This window comes from Caloenas nicobarica, chromosome 16 (assembly GCF_036013445.1).
Source record: "Caloenas nicobarica isolate bCalNic1 chromosome 16, bCalNic1.hap1, whole genome shotgun sequence".
NCBI classification, from domain to species: Eukaryota; Metazoa; Chordata; class Aves; order Columbiformes; family Columbidae; genus Caloenas; species Caloenas nicobarica.
Genome location: NC_088260.1, coordinates 2,670,451 through 2,690,343, shown reverse-complemented (window position 1 = coordinate 2,690,343; position 19,893 = coordinate 2,670,451). Strand labels below are relative to the sequence as shown.

The 19,893-nt window shown below is 42.4% G+C and overlaps 1 protein-coding gene across 1 annotated transcript in view; it reads left to right on the top strand.

Moving 5' to 3' along the window:
• The window catches only part of TMEM132C (transmembrane protein 132C), a 177,895-nt gene extending 161,471 nt beyond the window's left edge, over positions 1-16,424 (top strand). Inside the window, exons 6-9 of the mRNA XM_065646400.1 lie at positions 5,169-5,374; positions 5,841-6,114; positions 7,175-7,366; positions 14,967-16,424. Of these exons, the coding sequence (XP_065502472.1) occupies positions 5,169-5,374; positions 5,841-6,114; positions 7,175-7,366; positions 14,967-16,166 (1,872 nt within the window). The 3' untranslated portion in view covers positions 16,167-16,424. The remainder of the gene's footprint in view (positions 1-5,168; positions 5,375-5,840; positions 6,115-7,174; positions 7,367-14,966) is intronic.
• Positions 16,425-19,893: the final 3,469 nt, after the last annotated feature.

Here is a 19,893-nt window from a genome sequence, read left to right as displayed (position 1 = left end):
GGTTCCATTTCCCAGTAGTAGGTTATTGATTATTCAGGATTATGCAGCCAGGCATTGAAATCCTTCTTATGGAGCAGTTGCCATTACCTAATGTTCATGTAGCATAGGATTTCCTTTATGTATAAAACCATAGTGTTTAATTGGAATCAAGGCTAGAGAGCTATACAGAGTCTCTCAAAACCTCTAGAATTTAATAAAGGATAATTGCCTTTCTACAGAGTATGTTATTAAAACAAATCTTAGAAGAAATTCTATAGCAAGGACATGAATATTACAAAATTCTAAAGGATTGTCCAAAAAGCATGTGGAATGATTATTACTGTCTAATATTTTCTATATATTATGTAAGTGTCAGTATATTCCGTGGATAAGTCATTCGGGTGCTCTGTGCTCCTTAATGGAATGAGTCACTTTGTTCACAAAGCTTGACCTCCATGAGCTTCAATTGCCCTTCTGGTATGTGAGAGTGATGATACTGAGCTGAAATACCAGGAGCGTCATATATTTGAAAAGTGCTGAACACCACTATTCTTCACTAATTATCCTGTAATTTTTTTCGTTGAAATTGAGATTCCTTTAAGAGATACTAGAAAAATCGTTTTGCTCAAAGAAATGCTTTCATAAATATTTCAACATTTATGTAACCTTTGAATATTTTAGCAACATTTACATTAGTATAACAGAAATGGGCAAATGGGTTTACACACCGAAATACAAGATTCTGAACCTGATGAATACAAGCAGGACATCTACCATTATCATCTCATTTCTGTTCAGTCTTAAAGTTCTGAGGCTTTTTAAACCTCAGGGTGTTTAATTAAGGGAAAACCACACAGACATCTACCTAGAAAATGCACGAATGCCTCACAAATTTGCAGTGTTCATAAACCTCACAGGACTGCTATGTTAAAAGCTTCTCTTTTTGTCCTTCAGAACTGTCCTCCAGAGACCTGTTGGTATGGGCCGATGTCTCCAGAGGTGAAAAACCAGTAGGACAATACGCCAGCTTAGACTGGGCTCACAGAGTCAGCACCACTCATTGAGTTTTAGGTCTTATAGTTGTGCTTTCCACTCCTGTGTACGACAGATACGAAACCAAAGAGTGTTCTGAGTTCACCATCTTTTGAAAGTGTTAGCTTTTAGTTGACACAAAATCTGTCTTTTGTAAACTATCTGCCTCCGCCAGTAATTGATTGAAGATTTTGCAGCGATCTCTAGTGGAATTTAACCCAGCAAACTGGGGATGTTCTCACAGAAGTGTCCACAGCCCCTCAATGGCTGCAGAGGCAAGGCGGTCCATCGTCACGTCCTTCATGGTGGCTTCAGGCAGCTCATGTTCCCTTCTTGCAGCTCTGCAATACAGAGCTCATTGTGGGATCGAGACCTTAATCTGAAAGGAGTAAGGAAAGGAAGACACAGAGGTTTCGCGTTCGACTGGTAACAGGGCTGGGAATACCAGATACATTCACTCCCCAGATCACAAAGTCACGTCGTGCCATAGGTGATGATTCAGGAGTGACTCTGTCTTGATTTCCAGGTAGTAGTTTTTTCTCTGTCAACTCAATAAAATGTGATTTGTTGCAGAGAGAATCTATCCAAGTCACTTGGAAAGGCAGTGGCCTTTGTTACAAAAGGACACAAAAATATAATGCCAGAAAAAAGAAAGACAAAGAAGAAGCCTCTAGGGAATTCTGCTTAGCCCTGCCTTTTGCTGTCCGACTTCTTCACTTTAGTTTTAATCTGGAGAGAGAAGTTAGAAAAATAGAAAAAAGAAAGGGGGGAAAAGTAGCTGAATGCAGCTTAACGAGTCAAACTGCTGAAATAGCGTCAGAAAGCTCTTTAAAATGCAAAACTTCTTGCCGATCTGCTGCAGAGAATGGGGAAAAAACAATCACTTAAAGGTGTTGGCTAAGCAGGCTTTCCCTTCATCATCTCTCACTTCTGATGCCAAAGATAAAAAGCACTTTCAGAGGGAAAATGCTTTCATAGTAAAAGCATAAATACTAGAGGAGATGAGAGACAGGTCACTGTTCACAGAGTCTGCAGCCTCTACTAGAAAATTCCGTAGACTCCGGTGGGCAGGACCTTCCAGAAGCATTGCAAACCCTGGAGGGAAACGAGGATTTCTGGAATCCGTGCCTGAGTCTCTGCTGCAGGAAATCCGGGGAAGAGGAACTTCCCTAACGCCAGTTCTGCTTTGAAGAACTCCACAAACAAGTTGACTGTGATGTTGTTTCCATCCGAGATAATCTGAGCTAAGGGACTCTGTTGTTGTACCACATAACCCCTACCCGTTTTTTGGGGGGAGGGGGGCAGGCGTCTGCTTAGCACATCAGACCTCACACAAACTGGCTGATGTTGTAAATTGTAGCAGAATCAGTACATCTGCATTTGTTCCGAGGCTGAGAAATCCTTCTTATTTATTTTTTTAAGTGACACCGTGAGACAAGGGCAAAGGAAGCGAACCCACTTGCTGTCCTTCTGCTTAGCCTGCTACAGCGAATCTTACCTGAGATGTGCTGCTTGCAGCAGCTGCAGACCATGGAATAGCTCTAACTGAATATTTCTTGAGAAGGAGTGTCCTTCACCCAGTACAGCTGGAGAGCACACACGCATTATCAGTTAGACACTGAGATACTGTTCCCTTCTCCCTTTCATCCCCTGCATGGCACTAGTTGGGAACTCTATTGCCTTTCTTTGTCAGAAGCGATCGGTGTTGCTTCAAGAATGGATACCTGAAAACACAGCAGTTAAAATGCATACAATAATATAATACAATATAAGCTTTTCTCCTCCTGTACTGTGTGTGCTACCTCTTTATCAGAAATTCAGGAACAGAAGAAAGAGCATGTGTAAGGACATTAGCAATGCTTGTACTTGGTGAAAAGAGTAATGTTTTTCTCGATGCAACTCATAAAGACCTGCCACTATTGCTAATACATGTCCAGTAATAAATATTATCCTGTAGCAATTTAAAGGCTCCGTGGTAGCTACAGCAGCCACCTCCTTAGGATGCTGTATATATTTGTTTAGCCATTTGTTTGTTGCATACCCATGAAGGCATATAGCAGCTCTGCAAATACAGATGGAGATTGGATCTCAGCCCAGAAACATTTAGGAATTGCAGTTTTGCTACTATTGTTGTCGTGTTTTTTTTCCTGACAGTCACGTTTGTTTTGTTACCGACAACACTGGGCTTTAGATATTATTAAATCATACATCTAGACCAGACCTGGTCAGTCTGAAGCTGAGTATATTATCAGAAATTTTTACCATCATGTGCTTTTGTTTTACCATGTGCCTAAATAAGTAACTTGTACAACTAACTCAGAAAGTTCCTTCGTTTGTTTTTGAGATCAACTCCGTAGAAATGGATAGGATGGAACGAGTCTCTGGATGGCAATGGCTGCTGCTCCAAGCAGAATTAAATTAGGTGTTCTTGACATGCCTCCCAAAAGCTTCTGCTCAAAGGAAGATAGGGCTAAAGAAAGAAGAGCCTCTGAAGCTGCTTCGTCAAGTGTTCCAGACACGGGGTCTTCTCTCCGGGGCACACTCACTGCTTCCCGTGTGGCCCTTGCAGTTGTTCTGTGCCCCACGTGCAGTGCAGTTCTCTGACCATTGCTGACCAAGGCTCCCTGGCTTGTGGTGTTTGCACCTCTTGCTGGATTGCTATTCAAGTTCATTCATGTAAAAATAGGGCACACCATTCATGGTGATCAGATGACATTTCTGCCACCTTCAGGCTTTTAAACTTGTCTTAGATGGTCTGAGGGAGAAACCTAAACAGACAGATCGGTCTGGTGTTGTAGTATGTGGTACTGTTTTCAGTCAACAGAGCCCAGTTACTGCATAACCCTCTTAGGGAACGAGTCATAGAAATGCTTGTATTATGTTCTCTGAAGTTTCCTTTTGCAATCCCACCATCAAATATTTTGCTAGAATGCGAGCAGTGCCTAAACCTGACAGAGGATGCAGCGGGATGTGTACGTCAAACTGGGAAAAATTCAGCTCCTGTGTCTGTGGTCACAGAGAACATCCGTTTGATTAGCCTGGGGACATGAGCATTTCCAGCTGATAATCCTCATTTGAATAAAATGGTATTGGGAATGGGAGTGGGGATAAAAGGGAGCAGATGATAATATAAATATATGTTCAGGTAGGGAGACACATTGCCGCCGCTAACGATGCTCATTATGGGTGATGAAATAGAATTCTGATGGGATGGAGCAAGAGTAGGAATTGAAGAGATCTGCTGGGTTTACTGTTAATTTCTGCAGACATACCAGCTCATTTAGTAATGTAGCAGCTCCTGTTGCTAGCCACTTAGTGTATGATTAATGTGCCACAGGATCTCCCCAGACATTTATGACACCTTTAGGAATAGATATGACAATGACTTTATCACACGGAGTCACTTCATACTATCTGCATCCCTCTTAATGATTTATATATTCAGGAGTGATTTTATCACTAGTACTCAGTAACGTAATAAATGAGAAAACTCAATGGTCTGTAAATTACAACATTGATTAAAGAAGTGATTACTGATATAACTCTTACATGACTATGATAATGCTTGCTTATATTTCAGGACAGCATTTACATGTTAATGAAAAATCTACTGCAGTGTTTAAAAATACTTTACAGCTTTAATCAAAATGTAAACATTTATAAACAGATAATGTTTATTGTGGAGGAAATAAGGAGACTTCTGTTACTCTTGGGTGGATGAAATCCACTCCAGAGCCAGCTTTGTCTTGAAGACCGAAACCAGCGTCACTCATCAGGGCAAGGCTTGGATTTGCTACCTGATTCCATTGAGACCTGTTTGGGTTCATTGGGTTCCTCTTGACCAAGCTGTGAAGGAGCCTTGCTCGTTATAAATACCACAGCACTGTGATCTGCAAGTGGCGTAACAAACCAAAAATCAGCCACCAGCTTCATAAATACTATCCAGTCTTAGGCATCTCCAGCATAATTATGCCTCCTGAGCCAATGAAGGATTTTTGTGTTCAGCTGCTCCCTTTGTAAGAGGCTATCATTAACATGCATAAAGAGAAGGGAGCCTTTTTTGTTTGTTTTTGGTTTTGAGATGCCAGGGTTGCACTTTGAGCTTGTTTTGTCACAGCAATTACTTTTCCTTCTTTCTCTCTCTTCCCCCCGCTTAGGTGTCTGACAGATGTGACTATGTTTTTGTCAATGGCAAAGAAATGAAAGGCAAGGTGAATGCGCTTGTGAACTTCACATATCAGTACCTGAGCGCTCCTCTGCAAATCACAGTCTGGGTTCCCCGGCTGCCTCTTCAGATCGACATTTCAGACACAGAGCTGAGCCAAATAAAAGGCTGGCGTGTCCCCATTGTTTCCAACAAAAGGTGGGTTTGAGTTGCTAAATTTCTTGGGTGTTTTTGTAAAATGAATGGAGTTGATTTTAACTCTCAGCAAGAACAGCTGCAGCAGCTGCACCCGAAACGCAGCATCTTTCCCTGAGGAACAGCAGTACTGGAATGCCCAGCTTTGTGCTGGACATCTGCAGATATAATAAAGCTTTTAAAATTTGTGGGGGGTTTGCTTCTCTGTGTGTGTGTGTGTCCTGGGCAGCAGAGTACGGTGTGGTGCTCTGTAAGGTCCACTTACAGAGTAGCAGTTCAGACATGCCAGATGCAGAAGCGCCACAGTCCGTTCATCGTGCTGGGCAGCCATGAATCAGCAACCGTCCCAACGCAACAAGAGGGAGGGCTGCTATTTAAGGGGGTTACTCTCCGTTAGCACTCCAATGTTAATTTTCACTAGTATTCTTGAAAACGTTTCTTTGTGCTTCGTTTTTTTTTGATGAAAAAGACCCACCAGAGACAGCGATGATGAGGATGAAGATGAGCGGAAAGGAAGAGGATGCACCCTGCAGTACCAGCACGCCATGGTGCGAGTCCTCACGCAATTCGTAGCTGAAGATTCCAGCCCTTGGGGCCAGCTGAGCTACCTGCTGGGCTCAGACTGGCAGTTTGACATTACAGACCTGGTGATGGATTTTATGAAACTGGAGGATCCTCACGTTGCCAAGCTCCAGGAAGGCAGGATTTTGATCGGACGAGAAGTAGGAATGACAACGATGCAGGTACCATGCTTGGGACAGCCACATTCCGCCATTCCCATAGAGAACCTGTGTGTGGGCATAAATCCAGAACAGTGTTCTGCTACCTTGAAACAGGATAATCTCCCATTACATTCCTGTGAGCTTCTAGAGGGTGACGTGCAGCATTAACCCAGTGAGAGGGATCCAAGCTGGAGGTGGCCTGAGGCAGGCAGCATGGCCAGGACCTGGAAGCTGTAGAGCCCTCAGGGATCTTCAGGAGAGTCAGCACCTGCAGGCTCAGTGAGGAGCCAGAGCTCTTGCCCCCATGGATGTTGGTTACCATAAGTCAGCTCATGGTCACCGTTTTGACTTTTGGAGACAGAGATCTTTAGATTGTGCCAAGTTTCTTTTGACTTATTTAAACATTGGTTAAGGAAAAAAAAAATACAACCTGGTTAATAACCCTGAAAGGCACGAGTGGCCAACACCACATTCCAGTTCTGCCCCAGCTGAATCCTTACTAAAGCCAGTGCACAGAGTGGATATAGCTAATCTAGGCTGAACATACAAGATGAGGAAGGTGGAGGAGAAAGTACGAATAAGAACTAGATATCCCTAGTTCACTAAAGATAGCGGTACAGCCTTTAGTTGCATTAAAGGGAAGGATACCTTACTACCTTGATGTTCCATCAGAAACAGAAAAGAAAGAGAAATCGTAATTTCCAATCAAAGAAGTGAAGGACACATGCTAGGTGTTACTAACCTCTCTCTCAAATAGTTGGAAAGTCTGATAAGCTCTTCCATATGGGAACACAGAATAACAGGGGAAGAAAGGTGTAGATCAACTCTTCTAGTGGAATAATGTAAATAACACAACTGAGATAGTAGAGCTGGCAGTATTGGATGCAATGTGCTCAGCCATAACCTCTCTACTGAATGTTTTTCCTGCCCTGCTAATGAAATCAGACTGCCTTTTCAGTGTGCTCTGCCATTTCATTTCTATGCATAAAGCTTTGGAGACAAGAAAGGATGATGACCTTAAGAAAGGTTATTTTAATTGATCAGCCTTTTCCTAAGTTGATTTTTTTGTGTTTCTCCAAAGGTTTTGTCTCCTCTGTCTGACTCCATCCTGGCAGAGAAGACAGTGACTGTGCTGGATGACAAAGTGACCATAACAGACCTTGGGGTCCAGCTGGTGGCTGGGCTGTCACTCGTCCTTCAGCCAAGTGCAGCAACTAGTCGGGCTATTGTGGCCACAACCGTTGCCCAGGAGCTGCTTCATACTCCTAAGCAGGTAGTGTACACTCCATATTTACTGTTGTTGCCTTTTGGGATGGGACAGTGCTTTATCAACGTGAAGTACAGATGATAATTCATAACAAGTTTAGAAGTTAGACTTTAAAGTATGGGTGTAGTACATGTCCATGTCAATTGCTTTGGTCTAGAGGTACTCTGGAATCTACTTCTCATTCCTTCCCTTCAAATATGGACTTAATCTAATTTATCTAATTTATCTTTTTAATACTCTTTATTTAAACGATGCAACATCTGTTATGTTCACAACACAGGCAGTCTTTGTACAGTGATCCTTGTTTGCTGTATGAGCATGTCCTTGTTTTCCATGCCAGAAACCACAGAGCTTGGTGTGTCACAACACTTTAATATTTTGAAGAGCTATAAAGTAGAAAAGAAGATTGGAGAATAGCACCAGATCGAGGCAAACAGTTGCTCTGGAACAGACTAAAAAGCAGGGTCAGTAGCAGTGGAACACACTGTATGTTCATTGTCCTTTCAGTCAGTTGATTTGAAGAGTGGAACTGGGGACCATGCAATTAACTCTGTCCACCGCTACTCCTCTCACAGAAACTGTATTTCATCTCACACAGATAGGGAGAGATCTCAAGTTTTATGGCCCATTTTCGTCATTATTGCTACCTAATTTTCTGGAACATAAAAATAATTTAGATTGTTTTATAACTTAGTGACAGGAAAATGTCCAACCTAGAAGGACATGCTGCCCATCTGTTCCATTTACTGTATCCTGTAAACATAAGAATCTTATGTCATTAACCCATTTATAGCCTTCTCCAGGGCTTAGAAGCCATGTCTGACATATTGCCTTCAGACAAAGATGGTAAAAGCAAAGCTAAAGCATGCCTAACCCAATTCTGTTATGTAGGACAGAGCACCATTTGTCCTACAGCATCACTGGAAAAATCATGGCTTTGCAGATAAAAGAGCTTGTGAATCTGGAAAGGTTGCACAGATATATTGTCAACTTGTCAGATTTATAGGTGATCTGTCCTGAGTATGCAAAGATACTTATCAACATCAGGTTATGGCATATTATGGCAGGGCATTTCAGTAGTGCACAACAGGACATCTCCTATTGTATTATGGCATGGCAATATGATATGGTGTGTCAGTATATGTCACTACAGCTGGCAAGTTATGAAATAATACAAAAGAGTAAAAATGTGTAAACGTGGTTCGTTTTGAAATTGTTTCTTCCAGCATCTGTGTTACGGAATGATTTTAGCAAAAATGTTTTGTTGAAGCTGATGTTCTTTTGGAAGAGAATTTCCATTTCCTCAGAGCGGCACATTTCCGGTACAGCAGTCACTGGGCATATGAGGCTCTCGCCCTGAGCCGAGCCTTCTGCTGCTGGGGATGCGGGGATGCTGGGATGCTGCTGTCCCTCCGGTCCTCTTCCTACAGACAGCACTACTGCATCATGCCCACTGAAGATACCAACTGGAAAACAAGAAGCAAGACAACATCAAGCACCTTTTCCTTAGTAAAAGAAGTTTAAAATCCAGTGTTTCTTCCCCAAACTCCATCTGGGAAAAAAAGCAGCAGGACTTAGACTCTCTTAGAAGGCAGTGGAAAACCTTCTCTATACTCGGATCTGGAACACCCTAGGAAATCTAGTTGCTTAGTTGCAATCCCCAGCTAGTCAGTTTTTCCCACTCCTGTGCACAGCGTCTTCTGTCCCAGTTTCCTGCAAACACAGAGCAGCGTGTTCTTGTGGAGTCCCGTGGAGTCTCTGCCTCTGCTCCCAGCAGCTCTAGCCTGGAGCCTGCCCATCCCCATTGCTTCTGCTTGTCTTCCCACCACCTCCTCTTCACCAGGACCAGAAGCTGGGAGCATCACCCCTCGCTTTGGGGAATTTGTGGGGGTCAGTTCCTGCTCAGACACCGTGAGGGTTTGTGGTCCTGGTCAGTGTGGATCCTGAGCACGATCCCGAGTCACACAGAATCACGGAATCACAGGATGTCAGGGGCTGGAAGGGACCTCGGAAGCTCGTCCAGTGTAACCCCCCCGCCGGAGCAGGAGCACCCAGGTGAGGTTACCCAGGAAGGTGTCCAGGCGGGTTGGAATGTCTGCAGAGAAGGAGACTCCACAACAACTCCACAACAGTCACCGGGTCGCTTTGGCAGCACCTTCATCCTGGAGGCCTGAGCTAATTCCACATACTGGGCAACTCACTTTATACCATATTGTAAGCCAGTCATTTGTTCTCTGCTATTACAGATCTTTCAATATCATAGGAATGAATTCAGTACTTTTGCTATGACTTTCTTTCAATGAATATAATGGCTAGATTATTTCCTTGATTATAATGACTGCACCATGTCTGCATAAGTAGCACAAAGTAGCCAAAACATGAGTCCTGAAAAGTTGGCAATTTCTCCAAATACTTAGCAATCTAAAGAAGATAAGCTTTTTTTTGGGGGGGATGCCTCAAGCTAAATGTCTTTGGCTATAGTTGGGCAACTAATTACCTGAGGTGACCTTGAGGCGTGCTGAGCCCGTACTTCCTTTTTGTAAAAATCAATGAGGAGCTCATTGGCACTGTGAAGTGGATGAACGATTTAGGTGCCTAAAAATAAATGCAGATTGCCCGACTTCTAAATATCAAAGTTGGAATATCTTCTGAAAGATTGCAAACTGTAGCTGTGAGCAGTCTATTTTTAGTGGCCATCTGCTCAGGTAGGAAAGCTGTTCCACTTGGCTTGCTGATGGCTGTTAAAATCAACACTGCCATCTTAAAGGCTTCTCCAAAATGTAAATAAAAGGAAAACCTACAGTGTTTAAGTGTCTTCTGATCCGAGTGAGCTTCAAGGACTCTTAAATTTCAGCTGGCTCTGCAGGGAAACTCACAGTCGTCTCATAGCTTTTCATCACTGTAGGGTACTGCATGTGGGCTAATGAACTGAAGTGGGAGCGCTGGGGCAGCAGGCTGGAGTTGCTTGCACGTCCCTGCCTGTTGGATTGACATGATGCTGGCCTGGTTTAGCTTATGTCTTTCATACAAACTAGTTCTGGGAGTTCACTGGCATCTCACACTTAAATAACAGATATTAGGAGTATTTTTAAGGTGTGGATTCATTACCCCATTCTGGCAGTATAAATTATGCTTAAATTGTATTTATACCTTCTTTAAACTGACAGCACAATGTAATGGCTCACAAGTATGACAAGGGAATTAAGCAGCATGGGAAAGGGAGAAAGTATGTATTATTAGATAAGAATCTGGATTCTTCCCTTGCAAATACAAGCAAATTCCCACTGGAAAGGAATGTCGCATGAGCAGATTGGACAAAAAGGAGAGAAAGAAATACACAGTAGGGGAATGCATGGTTTGAATTAAGATCTGAGTCTTGGCTGCCTTTCATTTCCACATCATAGTGATCAAGTTTTACTACGCGAGCCACAGGCTTAAGAATAAATGCACCTATAATACTTTGATATTTCATGTGATAAAATTGCTAGGGAAACCCATATCGGCATTCAGATCCCCAGATAAAACAATCAGAGCTGGTCTAATAGAAGCTGCTGAGAACAGTATTCCCTTGCCTTTATTTGAGGGAGGAACGTATTTATTTTTTGCAGAGCCATCCATTTCTTCCCTTTGGTGTCCCGCCTCACTCCAGGACTATTGCAGCTGACCCCAGCAATTGAGGGCTTGTTCACAAATACTTCTATTTGTGCTTTAGTGAATGAAGGCCATTAAAAGAGCTCTTTATTCTAGGCATGGAATAAAATCAAATATACTGATCAGTCCTCATATCTGTTTTTCTAAGCAGCAGAACTCTCTAAAATGCAGCCAGTCCCACACACTTTACTCCCCTGGTTTTTGCTCGAAGAATACAGGATAGCATACCCTGGTACCAAGCTGACCCCAGTTTTTTGGGGAAGTTCTGAAGAACACTGTACAAACTCGCTGACCGTGATGCTACAGATGAGCTCGGTGGAACATCCCAAGATAAGCAGACATTCGAATGCTGGATGATGCTTTAGAGAGCAAAATAATCATCACTGTGGCAACTCGTGCAGCTCCCAGCGCAGTGGGACTCCCTCAGGCTCTGTATGATGGGCTGAGCTTCCCACCCAGCTCTGCTTCCTGCAGCCAGGCTGCCTTTGGGAGCATGAACCTCCTTGTTTTATCTGGGTGGAACAGCCATAGCCGGCAAACAATAGAGTTTGTGGTGACTCGTACGGGAGAATTTGCAGTGTTCCAGGTCAGGCAATACAGAGCTCCTTGGGGATTGTTGCTTTCTATTAGTGCCGTGTTACTTCTGTACTCTGGTAATTTCCCCTTTATTTTACCCACCTAAAGATAACAAATGGATAACAAGAGAGATAAAACTACTCGGAAAAAAGCAAACTGCGAATTTATGCAGGAAGACTTATTAAGTGGCATCTTTGGACTGACAAGCAGCAATGTAACTCAGGGCCAGGAAAGGTGGTGGCACTGCAGCAGATCAAGAAGAACTGGTCAACTTGCTGGTCTAGTGTGTAGTGGTACCTGGAATGGAGGAAGAGAACAGCAGAGGCACAAGGGAAAATATAGACAAAATGTGTCTTGATAAAGAAGGTTTTTAATAAGCACGATATTTGATAATCAACACTGGTTGTCTTCATCTTCATGGTTCATTTGTTTTGAGCGTGCAGCTGAGTACGTGTGTGTGTGTCCGTGCGTATGTGAAAGAGAGGAAAAGTGGAGGAAAGAAAGATTGGAGAGCCCAATAATCCCTCAAACTATTTGTTTATGCTTGATAATTAATGAACACAAGCATTTGTCACCTCAGTGTTGAGGGCATCAGACTAGGGGCAGCAACTTTGTAGGTAAGAAGGCTCCAATCCATCTTCATCAGCTGATGGTAATTGGAGAACCCTGTCAGAGATTCAGAGGGAATTTATTGATGCGGTACATCAGATTTGCAGAAACAGCTCTTTGAAGGACAAGGGTACTAAATCATTTCTTTTTTCTTTCTTTTTTTTAGCTTTTCAGAATTTATAATCGTGGAAAATTCTTTACCTGCCTTCAGCTTTCCTTTAACAATGTGAATGAAAGGAGATGATCTGGTGCCAAATAGAATTTTGGGGCTGATACAATATACTTTGGCAGGATTTGAGATTCTGTCCCTCTTTCATTTGTTTTCTTTCACTTTTAATTACTACTGTCCATAGTACAAGCATGACAATGTTGTGCTGTATTGTAAAAAAAAAAAAAAAAAAAAAATTGGTTCTTCCTAAGAAATAAAGGTCTCTTGGAAACAAAAACCCTCAATGCTGGTTGAAAATAATGGCCAAGCTATTGCAGAGCTCTGTTATCTATAGTAAATCACGTGTGCCTGGAAACTTCAGCTGACTGAGATTCCATTTTTCTGTGTTTCTGCTCTATAAAACCAGGAATGCAGAATAGTGGAGAAATAGTGTAAAGAACACAAGTTGTTTTGAAGTTGCTTACCACTTTGTCAAATTCGAGCCATGTGGGCTAAATTTTTCCATGCCGGATACCTCTTAACCGGAAAGGTGCCTGAGGTCTGTTAAAGTAGAAAGGAGACAAGATAAGAAAATCAAACAGGGATGTAAATATCTTGAAGAAGACAGGAAAGGAGAATATATGTGTTCCACTCCAGTGTCCAGACAGAGACCCCAGATCCCTCAGAGGTGCTATTCTGCCACCAAGAAAGCCTAATTGCATAGCAAGGGCCATAATCAGATCTGGGGCTCTGTAACATGAGGTACGTTGTGTTTGGCTGTTAAGGAATGCACAAAGGATTTAGTAATGTCAATCTTTTTGTAGAGATGTGGAACCTTGGAAGTCCCCAGTGGAGCTGGGAGGAGGCACAGACCTTGTAATTTCCAGCCTTAACTGTACAAGATTCTGTGCTTATTTTCTCATTCTGCTCTCCAAACAAGAGCACTGTGGGCAGACAATGTCAAGCCTGTTGCGCTACAGGCTTGAAATGATGCTGGTGTTTTTGCTTTCCATAGGTTGATGAAAAGTCAGTGTATCTTGCACAGCTCCCCCATGATATGCAGGGCTGGTCTCCCGGTTTAGGCAGGAGGGCAGCAGGGTGTTGAATTGCCGGAGGAGCTGCATCTTTATCTCTCTACACATATCCATTAAAAAAAAAAAAAAATCCTTTACTTTCCCAGGACTGGGTTTGCTCTACTGTGGATTTCTATGATATAAATTTAAGCTGTGCCCTGCAGCTTTGTGTTTCTGTCTGCTCAGCCATTTCAGGGTTGTTTCTCTAGTGAAAGATCAGCTGGTTTAATTTCCTTACGCAGTGCATTTGAATCACCGAGAACTTTGCCATCTTTCCTGTTGTGCCACCGCTTATTTTTCTTCTGCCAGTCCCTCAAGAACTTGCTGATGGCACTTTGGAAATCAAATATTTAGTGTAGACCAGCCTTCTGCACAGCTAAATGCCCCTTGCTGCTTTCATTGAAAAGCTTTAAATTTAACTAGAAGGGTGGCAACTCCCTTTGTTTGTAACTGTAGCGTAACAAATTGTAGCCAATTGAAAACCATATTAGGTTGTAAATTTGTATTATGACTGGACGTTAACAGGGTGGCAGTGTTTTTCCCTGATGGTGATTTTCAGCCCAGTTGTTCTGATGTATCCGAGTGTAAAGTTATTAGAGCCATTTGCGGTTTAGGTCTGGGGAGAAAAGAACTTTGGTTTTGTGTGAAGTTGCACTGCGGCAATCTGCCTGCACGTCTGCTGGCTAAACAGGAAAGACATAGAGCAAACGACAAAATAAAGAAATCTCCTGCAAAGAAAGCTACTGAGACGTGGAGAAGTAAATATCTGTATCATCTGGATGGGATTTCAAATGGCAAAGAGCTGACCTCTAGCTTTGTATTTGCTTCTAATGATGACTCCTAACAGTGCTACCTGTGGAGAACAAAGACAGTCCAATTAAATCCAGGCCATTTGTATTTTTATTGTAGCAATCAGACCAGAATCCCCATCCTCCTCTCCTTGATGTAGAAACGCAGTGGACTTTTTAATTATCTCAAGGCTAAAGTGTTACTTAAAGCAAACCTTTCTCTAGCAAAATGACAATTGTTCTGTGAGTCATTTTCTTTCAGGTGCATCTTCTGCTCCAACCATTTCCAAGATACTGTGGTAGCTCCTTATTCCTGCTAAGATATTTATGTCTTGTTTAATTTGACAGCTCCTTGTGACATCTGTGTATGGGGAACATGAGGAAAATATGTGTTCAATTGCCTCTAGTAATTTTTCTGGTTTGTCTCTTTCAGCTTTTGTATGACAGGAGCGACTTTCTTTATAAATCATGTAAATTGTAGCTTGTTAATGGGGACTTTGATATTAGGGACATCTCATATCAATTATTTTATATGTTCTTTTGCAAATCATTTGCAGGAAGGATAACAGTGGAACCTTTAGTGAAAAATGTGACCAATTTTCTGCCCCATCAGTTGAAGCTTGGTTTGCTTTAAGTGCAGTGCAGAGCCATTGTCTTCCATTTCCTCCAGCTGCCATTCAGAGCTGAGAGATTGATGAGCTGCAACGGGCTGAGCTGTTTTATTTAAGACCCTGTCTTTAACCATATCCCTCTCCTTTCAGGAAGCTGTAGTAAGCACCTGGATTCAGTTCAGTGACAGCTCTGTTACTCCGCTGGACATTTATGACTCCAAGGACTTCTCCCTTTCTGCTGTATCATTAGACGAAGCTGTTGTCTCCATCCACCAGAACGCGGCCTTAGAATGGCCAGTTGTGGCAGCAGAAGGTGAAGGTCAGGGCATGTTAATCAAGGTGGACATGATGATTTCTGAAGCCTGCCAAAAGTCCAAGAGGAAAAGTGTCCTGGCTGTGGGGAATGGCAACATCAAAGTCAAGTTTGGCCAGAATGATGCAGACTCCGATACAGGTGGAGATTATGATGCTGATGAGATTGAAAACCACGCCAGTGACCGGCGGCACAAAGTGTCAGATCAGGACCGGTATGGCCAGGATGGACGATTTTATGGTAGCTCTTCAGCAGAGCGAGAGGAAGGTGCCATCAGGAAAGTCGGCACCACAGCAAAATCTGTAATAAAAAATAAAGTGATTAAAAACAATAGGCTGGATGGTGGCAAACTCTCGGACGATAGCCAGCTGCAGAACATTCCTATAGACTTCACCAACTTCCCTGCTCAAGTAGACCTCCCAAAAGGCAATGGGGGCATGGAGGAAAATGACCTGGTGCAGACACCTAGGGGCCTTAGTGATTTGGAGATCGGGATGTACGCTTTGCTCGGGGTCTTCTGCCTGGCAATCCTAGTCTTCCTAATAAACTGTGCAACATTTGCACTGAAGTACCGTCACAAGCAGGTTCTGGTGGAAGGACAGGCCACCATGACTCATTCGCATGACTGGGTCTGGCTGGGAAATGAAGCAGAACTGCTGGAGAACACAGCAGACGTCTCGCCTCAGCAGGACGAGCACACAACTATTATCGACCGAGGCTCGGGTTGCGAGGAGAGCAACCAGCTCCTCAACGGCAGTGCTCAGAAGAACATTCAGAGCCAGGTTCACAGGAGTGCTGACTCAGGGGCCAAGCTCGGAAAGGAACAGAAATCTGAACCTTTACATTCACCGACATCTAAAAGGAAGCGGGTAAAATTCACGACATTCACTACCATCCCACCCGACGATGGTTGTCCTACTGTCAACTCAATCTTAAGTAGCAATGACGATGACATTAAGTGGGTGTGCCAGGATATGGACCTGGGGGACTCCAAAGAGATACGAAACTACATGGAGAAGTTCAAAGACAAAGTGTAGCTCCTCGCTGTTTTTTTGCGTTTAACCACACCTTGATGCCTTCAGTTCTACAGCATATATTGGGACAGAAGAAGGGGAGGGGAAGGAATCACCAGGAGGAATGATGAGGTAGTTTTTGTAATCAGGGAAAGAAATTTGCCAAACTGTCCATGGTTTGTTTTTGTTTTTCAGTTTGCTTTGGTTTCTTCCAGCAGTTATTCTGCTACTCATGGATTTAGAAGGCGGAATACAAATAGCAGAAAGGAACAAGGAAATGGTCTGACCAGTATGATGAACTGGGCAAAATGAGGTTGTGAAAATTTGCTTTAGGGGTCATACAAACAGTAATGACAGTAATGTTTCAAAGTACCAAAAATATTTGTAAAAATGAAAGAGAGGATATAAGAGCATGAGAAGAATAAGCGAGACACAAACAACTTGTCTGTATTTCTAATAAAACATCACAATTATGGACATATGACCCACAAGGAGACTTTTTAGGTAGTTACTGAAGCTGTTTCTTTTTATTCCTTCATTTGAAGTGAAGATGTGTCTTTGGTATTGCATATGAAGGAGGAAGAAATTACCTGGTATTTTTATTTTTTTGTTTGTCTTGTAAGTTGAAACAGAATAATTTTCTCTCTTGTATTTTTCTTTTAAATATCTTAAAACCAGGAAAATTTTCATTTCACTAAGTTCACAGTGGACCGAGATCATTTTGTTTCTAAGTTAGCTATAAATAATGTCCTGTCATTTATAAAATTCAAGGGATAATTATTGACGAATAATTTCCATGTGGTGTCTCTTCTGAAAGCCTAAGCCTCCGTTGTTTCACCCTAGCTAGAAATATGTTCTGTTTGGAGAAAGCATTCATTTTACTTTCAGCTTTGGATTGTTTATTTAGTTGTTTGTTTTAAATTTCCACAACCAAAGTTCCCATGTTTCACCAAGGGATGGAGGTGCTGTTTTATTTTAGCTTTTAGCAGTAACAACTGATGGGAGTGCCCCACTGGTGCATTTTACATGTACCTGGAACTGAGACCATCGCAGGCCAAATATGTACAGCCTGGATTTGGGTTTTTTTGCCAAGTCCATGAATTCATAATTTTGCTCTGTAATTTTCTGTTTATACTAATGTCACCAGCTCTCATCAAGCTCTGAAAGCTAGAAGAATGGACAGAACGACATCGATTGTCCCCATGCTTTTATTTCCTTGTACTGGGGGAGCTGGCCTCTGGACAGACCGTTGGAAGGGAGGGAAATATTGCTGAAGCAAAATCAAGAAATAACTAGAGGTATTTTATAGATTTTTTTTTTTTTTTTTTTTGCCATTGGACCAGCTAAGGCTGAAAATTTTAGACTAGATTGTAAAGCTGATGTTTTGAATAGGAAAATACAAAACCAGTAATAAATTTGAAGCAAGTACAGGAGTCAGAGTTGTTGCGTGAGCCGGCAAAACTGTTGACTCAGTGCCAGTTTACACTGATAGAGGATGCAGATTGAAATCTATACCATGAGGAAACCACTGTCATCCACAAGCTTTTGTAACTGAAAGGAAGATGGTATATCTAGCCTTTTGGAAAGCAGTATTATGTCCTGACTGTTAGCTGGAAGCACTTGCATTGTCCTGTCTTTACCCATGTATTTCTTTTGGTTTTTATTACTAAACTCAGTAGTTTGGTTTTTTTACTTGGACAAAGTCAATCCTGCCACCCAGTAACATAGATGGACATTTTAACAAGATATGCCTAGTATGCATTGTAGACTGAAAGAATGTAATATTTATTTATATATGTTATACGAATTGTAATTAAAATGCTTTCCATGGCTTGACAAATAACCTCTCTTTTCCGAGGGGAGGGGTCTCCTGTCATTTCTGCCTTGAAGTCCTGCGTCCACTGCCAAAAGCTCAAACAAAATTTAAGCCGCTTTCCGAAGTGAGGAAAATAGAGATGTATGAAAGATTTTCCCTGCTCTGACCCTTCTTTTGTGAACCGCTTCCCCTTCCCACCCAGCATGTGGTGATGATGATGGATGGCAGGAGAAGACAGCAGTCGGGCACGGTTCATGGCAGTGTCACTATTCATCTTGTTCATCCTCGTGCCTACCATCAGCACGAGCAACGCCAGGGCTCTCCATTCGGATGTGTGCAACTTTTGTGCAGCCCAGTCATAATTAATTATGTTGCTTCTCTGATTGATACGGTAGGTTCAGATGGGAGCAAGTTTCACTGAATCACAACTGACATGTACAAAGCACCCCGTATCCCAGAGGACCCCCACGCTGCTTTACAAGCCGAGCACGGTGATGCATCAGCCGCACCTCAGGGACCAGTATATCTTCCCTGGAAAACGCAGGTGTCTCTGAGGTGAAAAAGGCATTTACAGCACAGAGCTGCAAAATGCAGCAGCAGAGGAACAAGAAAGAGAGTATGGAGAAAAAAATAATACACCAAGGTCGCAGAGAATATGATGTTCCAAGTGCATTTTTAAGAAGGCTGTTAATGTGCTGAAGAGCCCCTGTTACAGCACATACGAACGATGGCATCTCCAGTAACCCAGTGCTCCCGAGCACCTCCTGGGATACTGGTACAGCGCTGATTGGAGAGAAAAGGGCTATTTAATTACTAAAACACTATTTCTAGTCCAGGCGCCCTGAGTTTGCTCTTTGCTTTTGGCAGCTGAGGCTTTATAGGATCAGAAGAGAAAAGGGTATCGCCATCTGATATAAACAGCTGGCTACAGAGAGAAAACCTTGCGAGGAAAACTCATCTTGCTCTGTGTTTTCATGATGACATGTGCATGTCTTCTATCTCACTGCATTGTCTGAGAAAAGTATTCCGTAGTGAATGAAAACATTATTCCTAATTCACCTCCGCTCCAAAAGCTCAAGTGCTATTTTCAAGAAAGCAAAAAGTGTCCTCGTTGAAATTAAAAGGGAGGGAAATAAAAGTTTCCCATGAGAAACTACTTTGCAATTCCTTTTCAAAATAGTGATGTAAATTTTTGCTGAAAGACATATTCCTGTATTAATACAATTCAGATTGGCTTCAACATTGCCGAAGAGGAGCACAGTTCTTCTGTTATGAATGGGAAAATTGTAGCTTATTCATTGTTTCAGTATTCATTGAAATAATCACTGTGTTTTGCATTTTGTTTGTTGACTGCATGTATAGTTCTCTGTTGTCTGTGAATTCAGACTTAGGCAGTTTGAAATAACTACCCTTTGGAAAAATTAATGTTAATATATAGTGATGATCCTTGTGACATTGGCCAATACACCCGTGATACCTCCTCGGGAGCCACATAACATTAATGATTAGCCATGTGTCAGTTCTCAGTGACAGTATTTTGTCATTATATTTAAATTAGAAAAAATAGTCTCTGGATAGTCTCTCCAAGTGGGTGGTGTCGGAGGCTCGCACACGTGGAGTCCATTGACTACAGCCCATAAGCCTGGGTTGGATGCTTGCCGTTCACAAATACACACGGCATTTTACACACACTGCAGATCACCACGGACATTTGTTACAATTCTGACTCACCCTTTAACTTCTCTGTGCCATAATAATCACTTTGCAGGTGACAATAATGGCATACAACATGAGCACACGCATGGCCAAAGGGAGTGGCTTAAGCAGCTGTTTCTAAGTGCTGCAGGACTCAGGGCAGTCACTGTGGTCACTCACTCTCCCAACGCAAATTAAATGGCAACATGACATCCCTGAAGCACATAACATGGTTTTCCC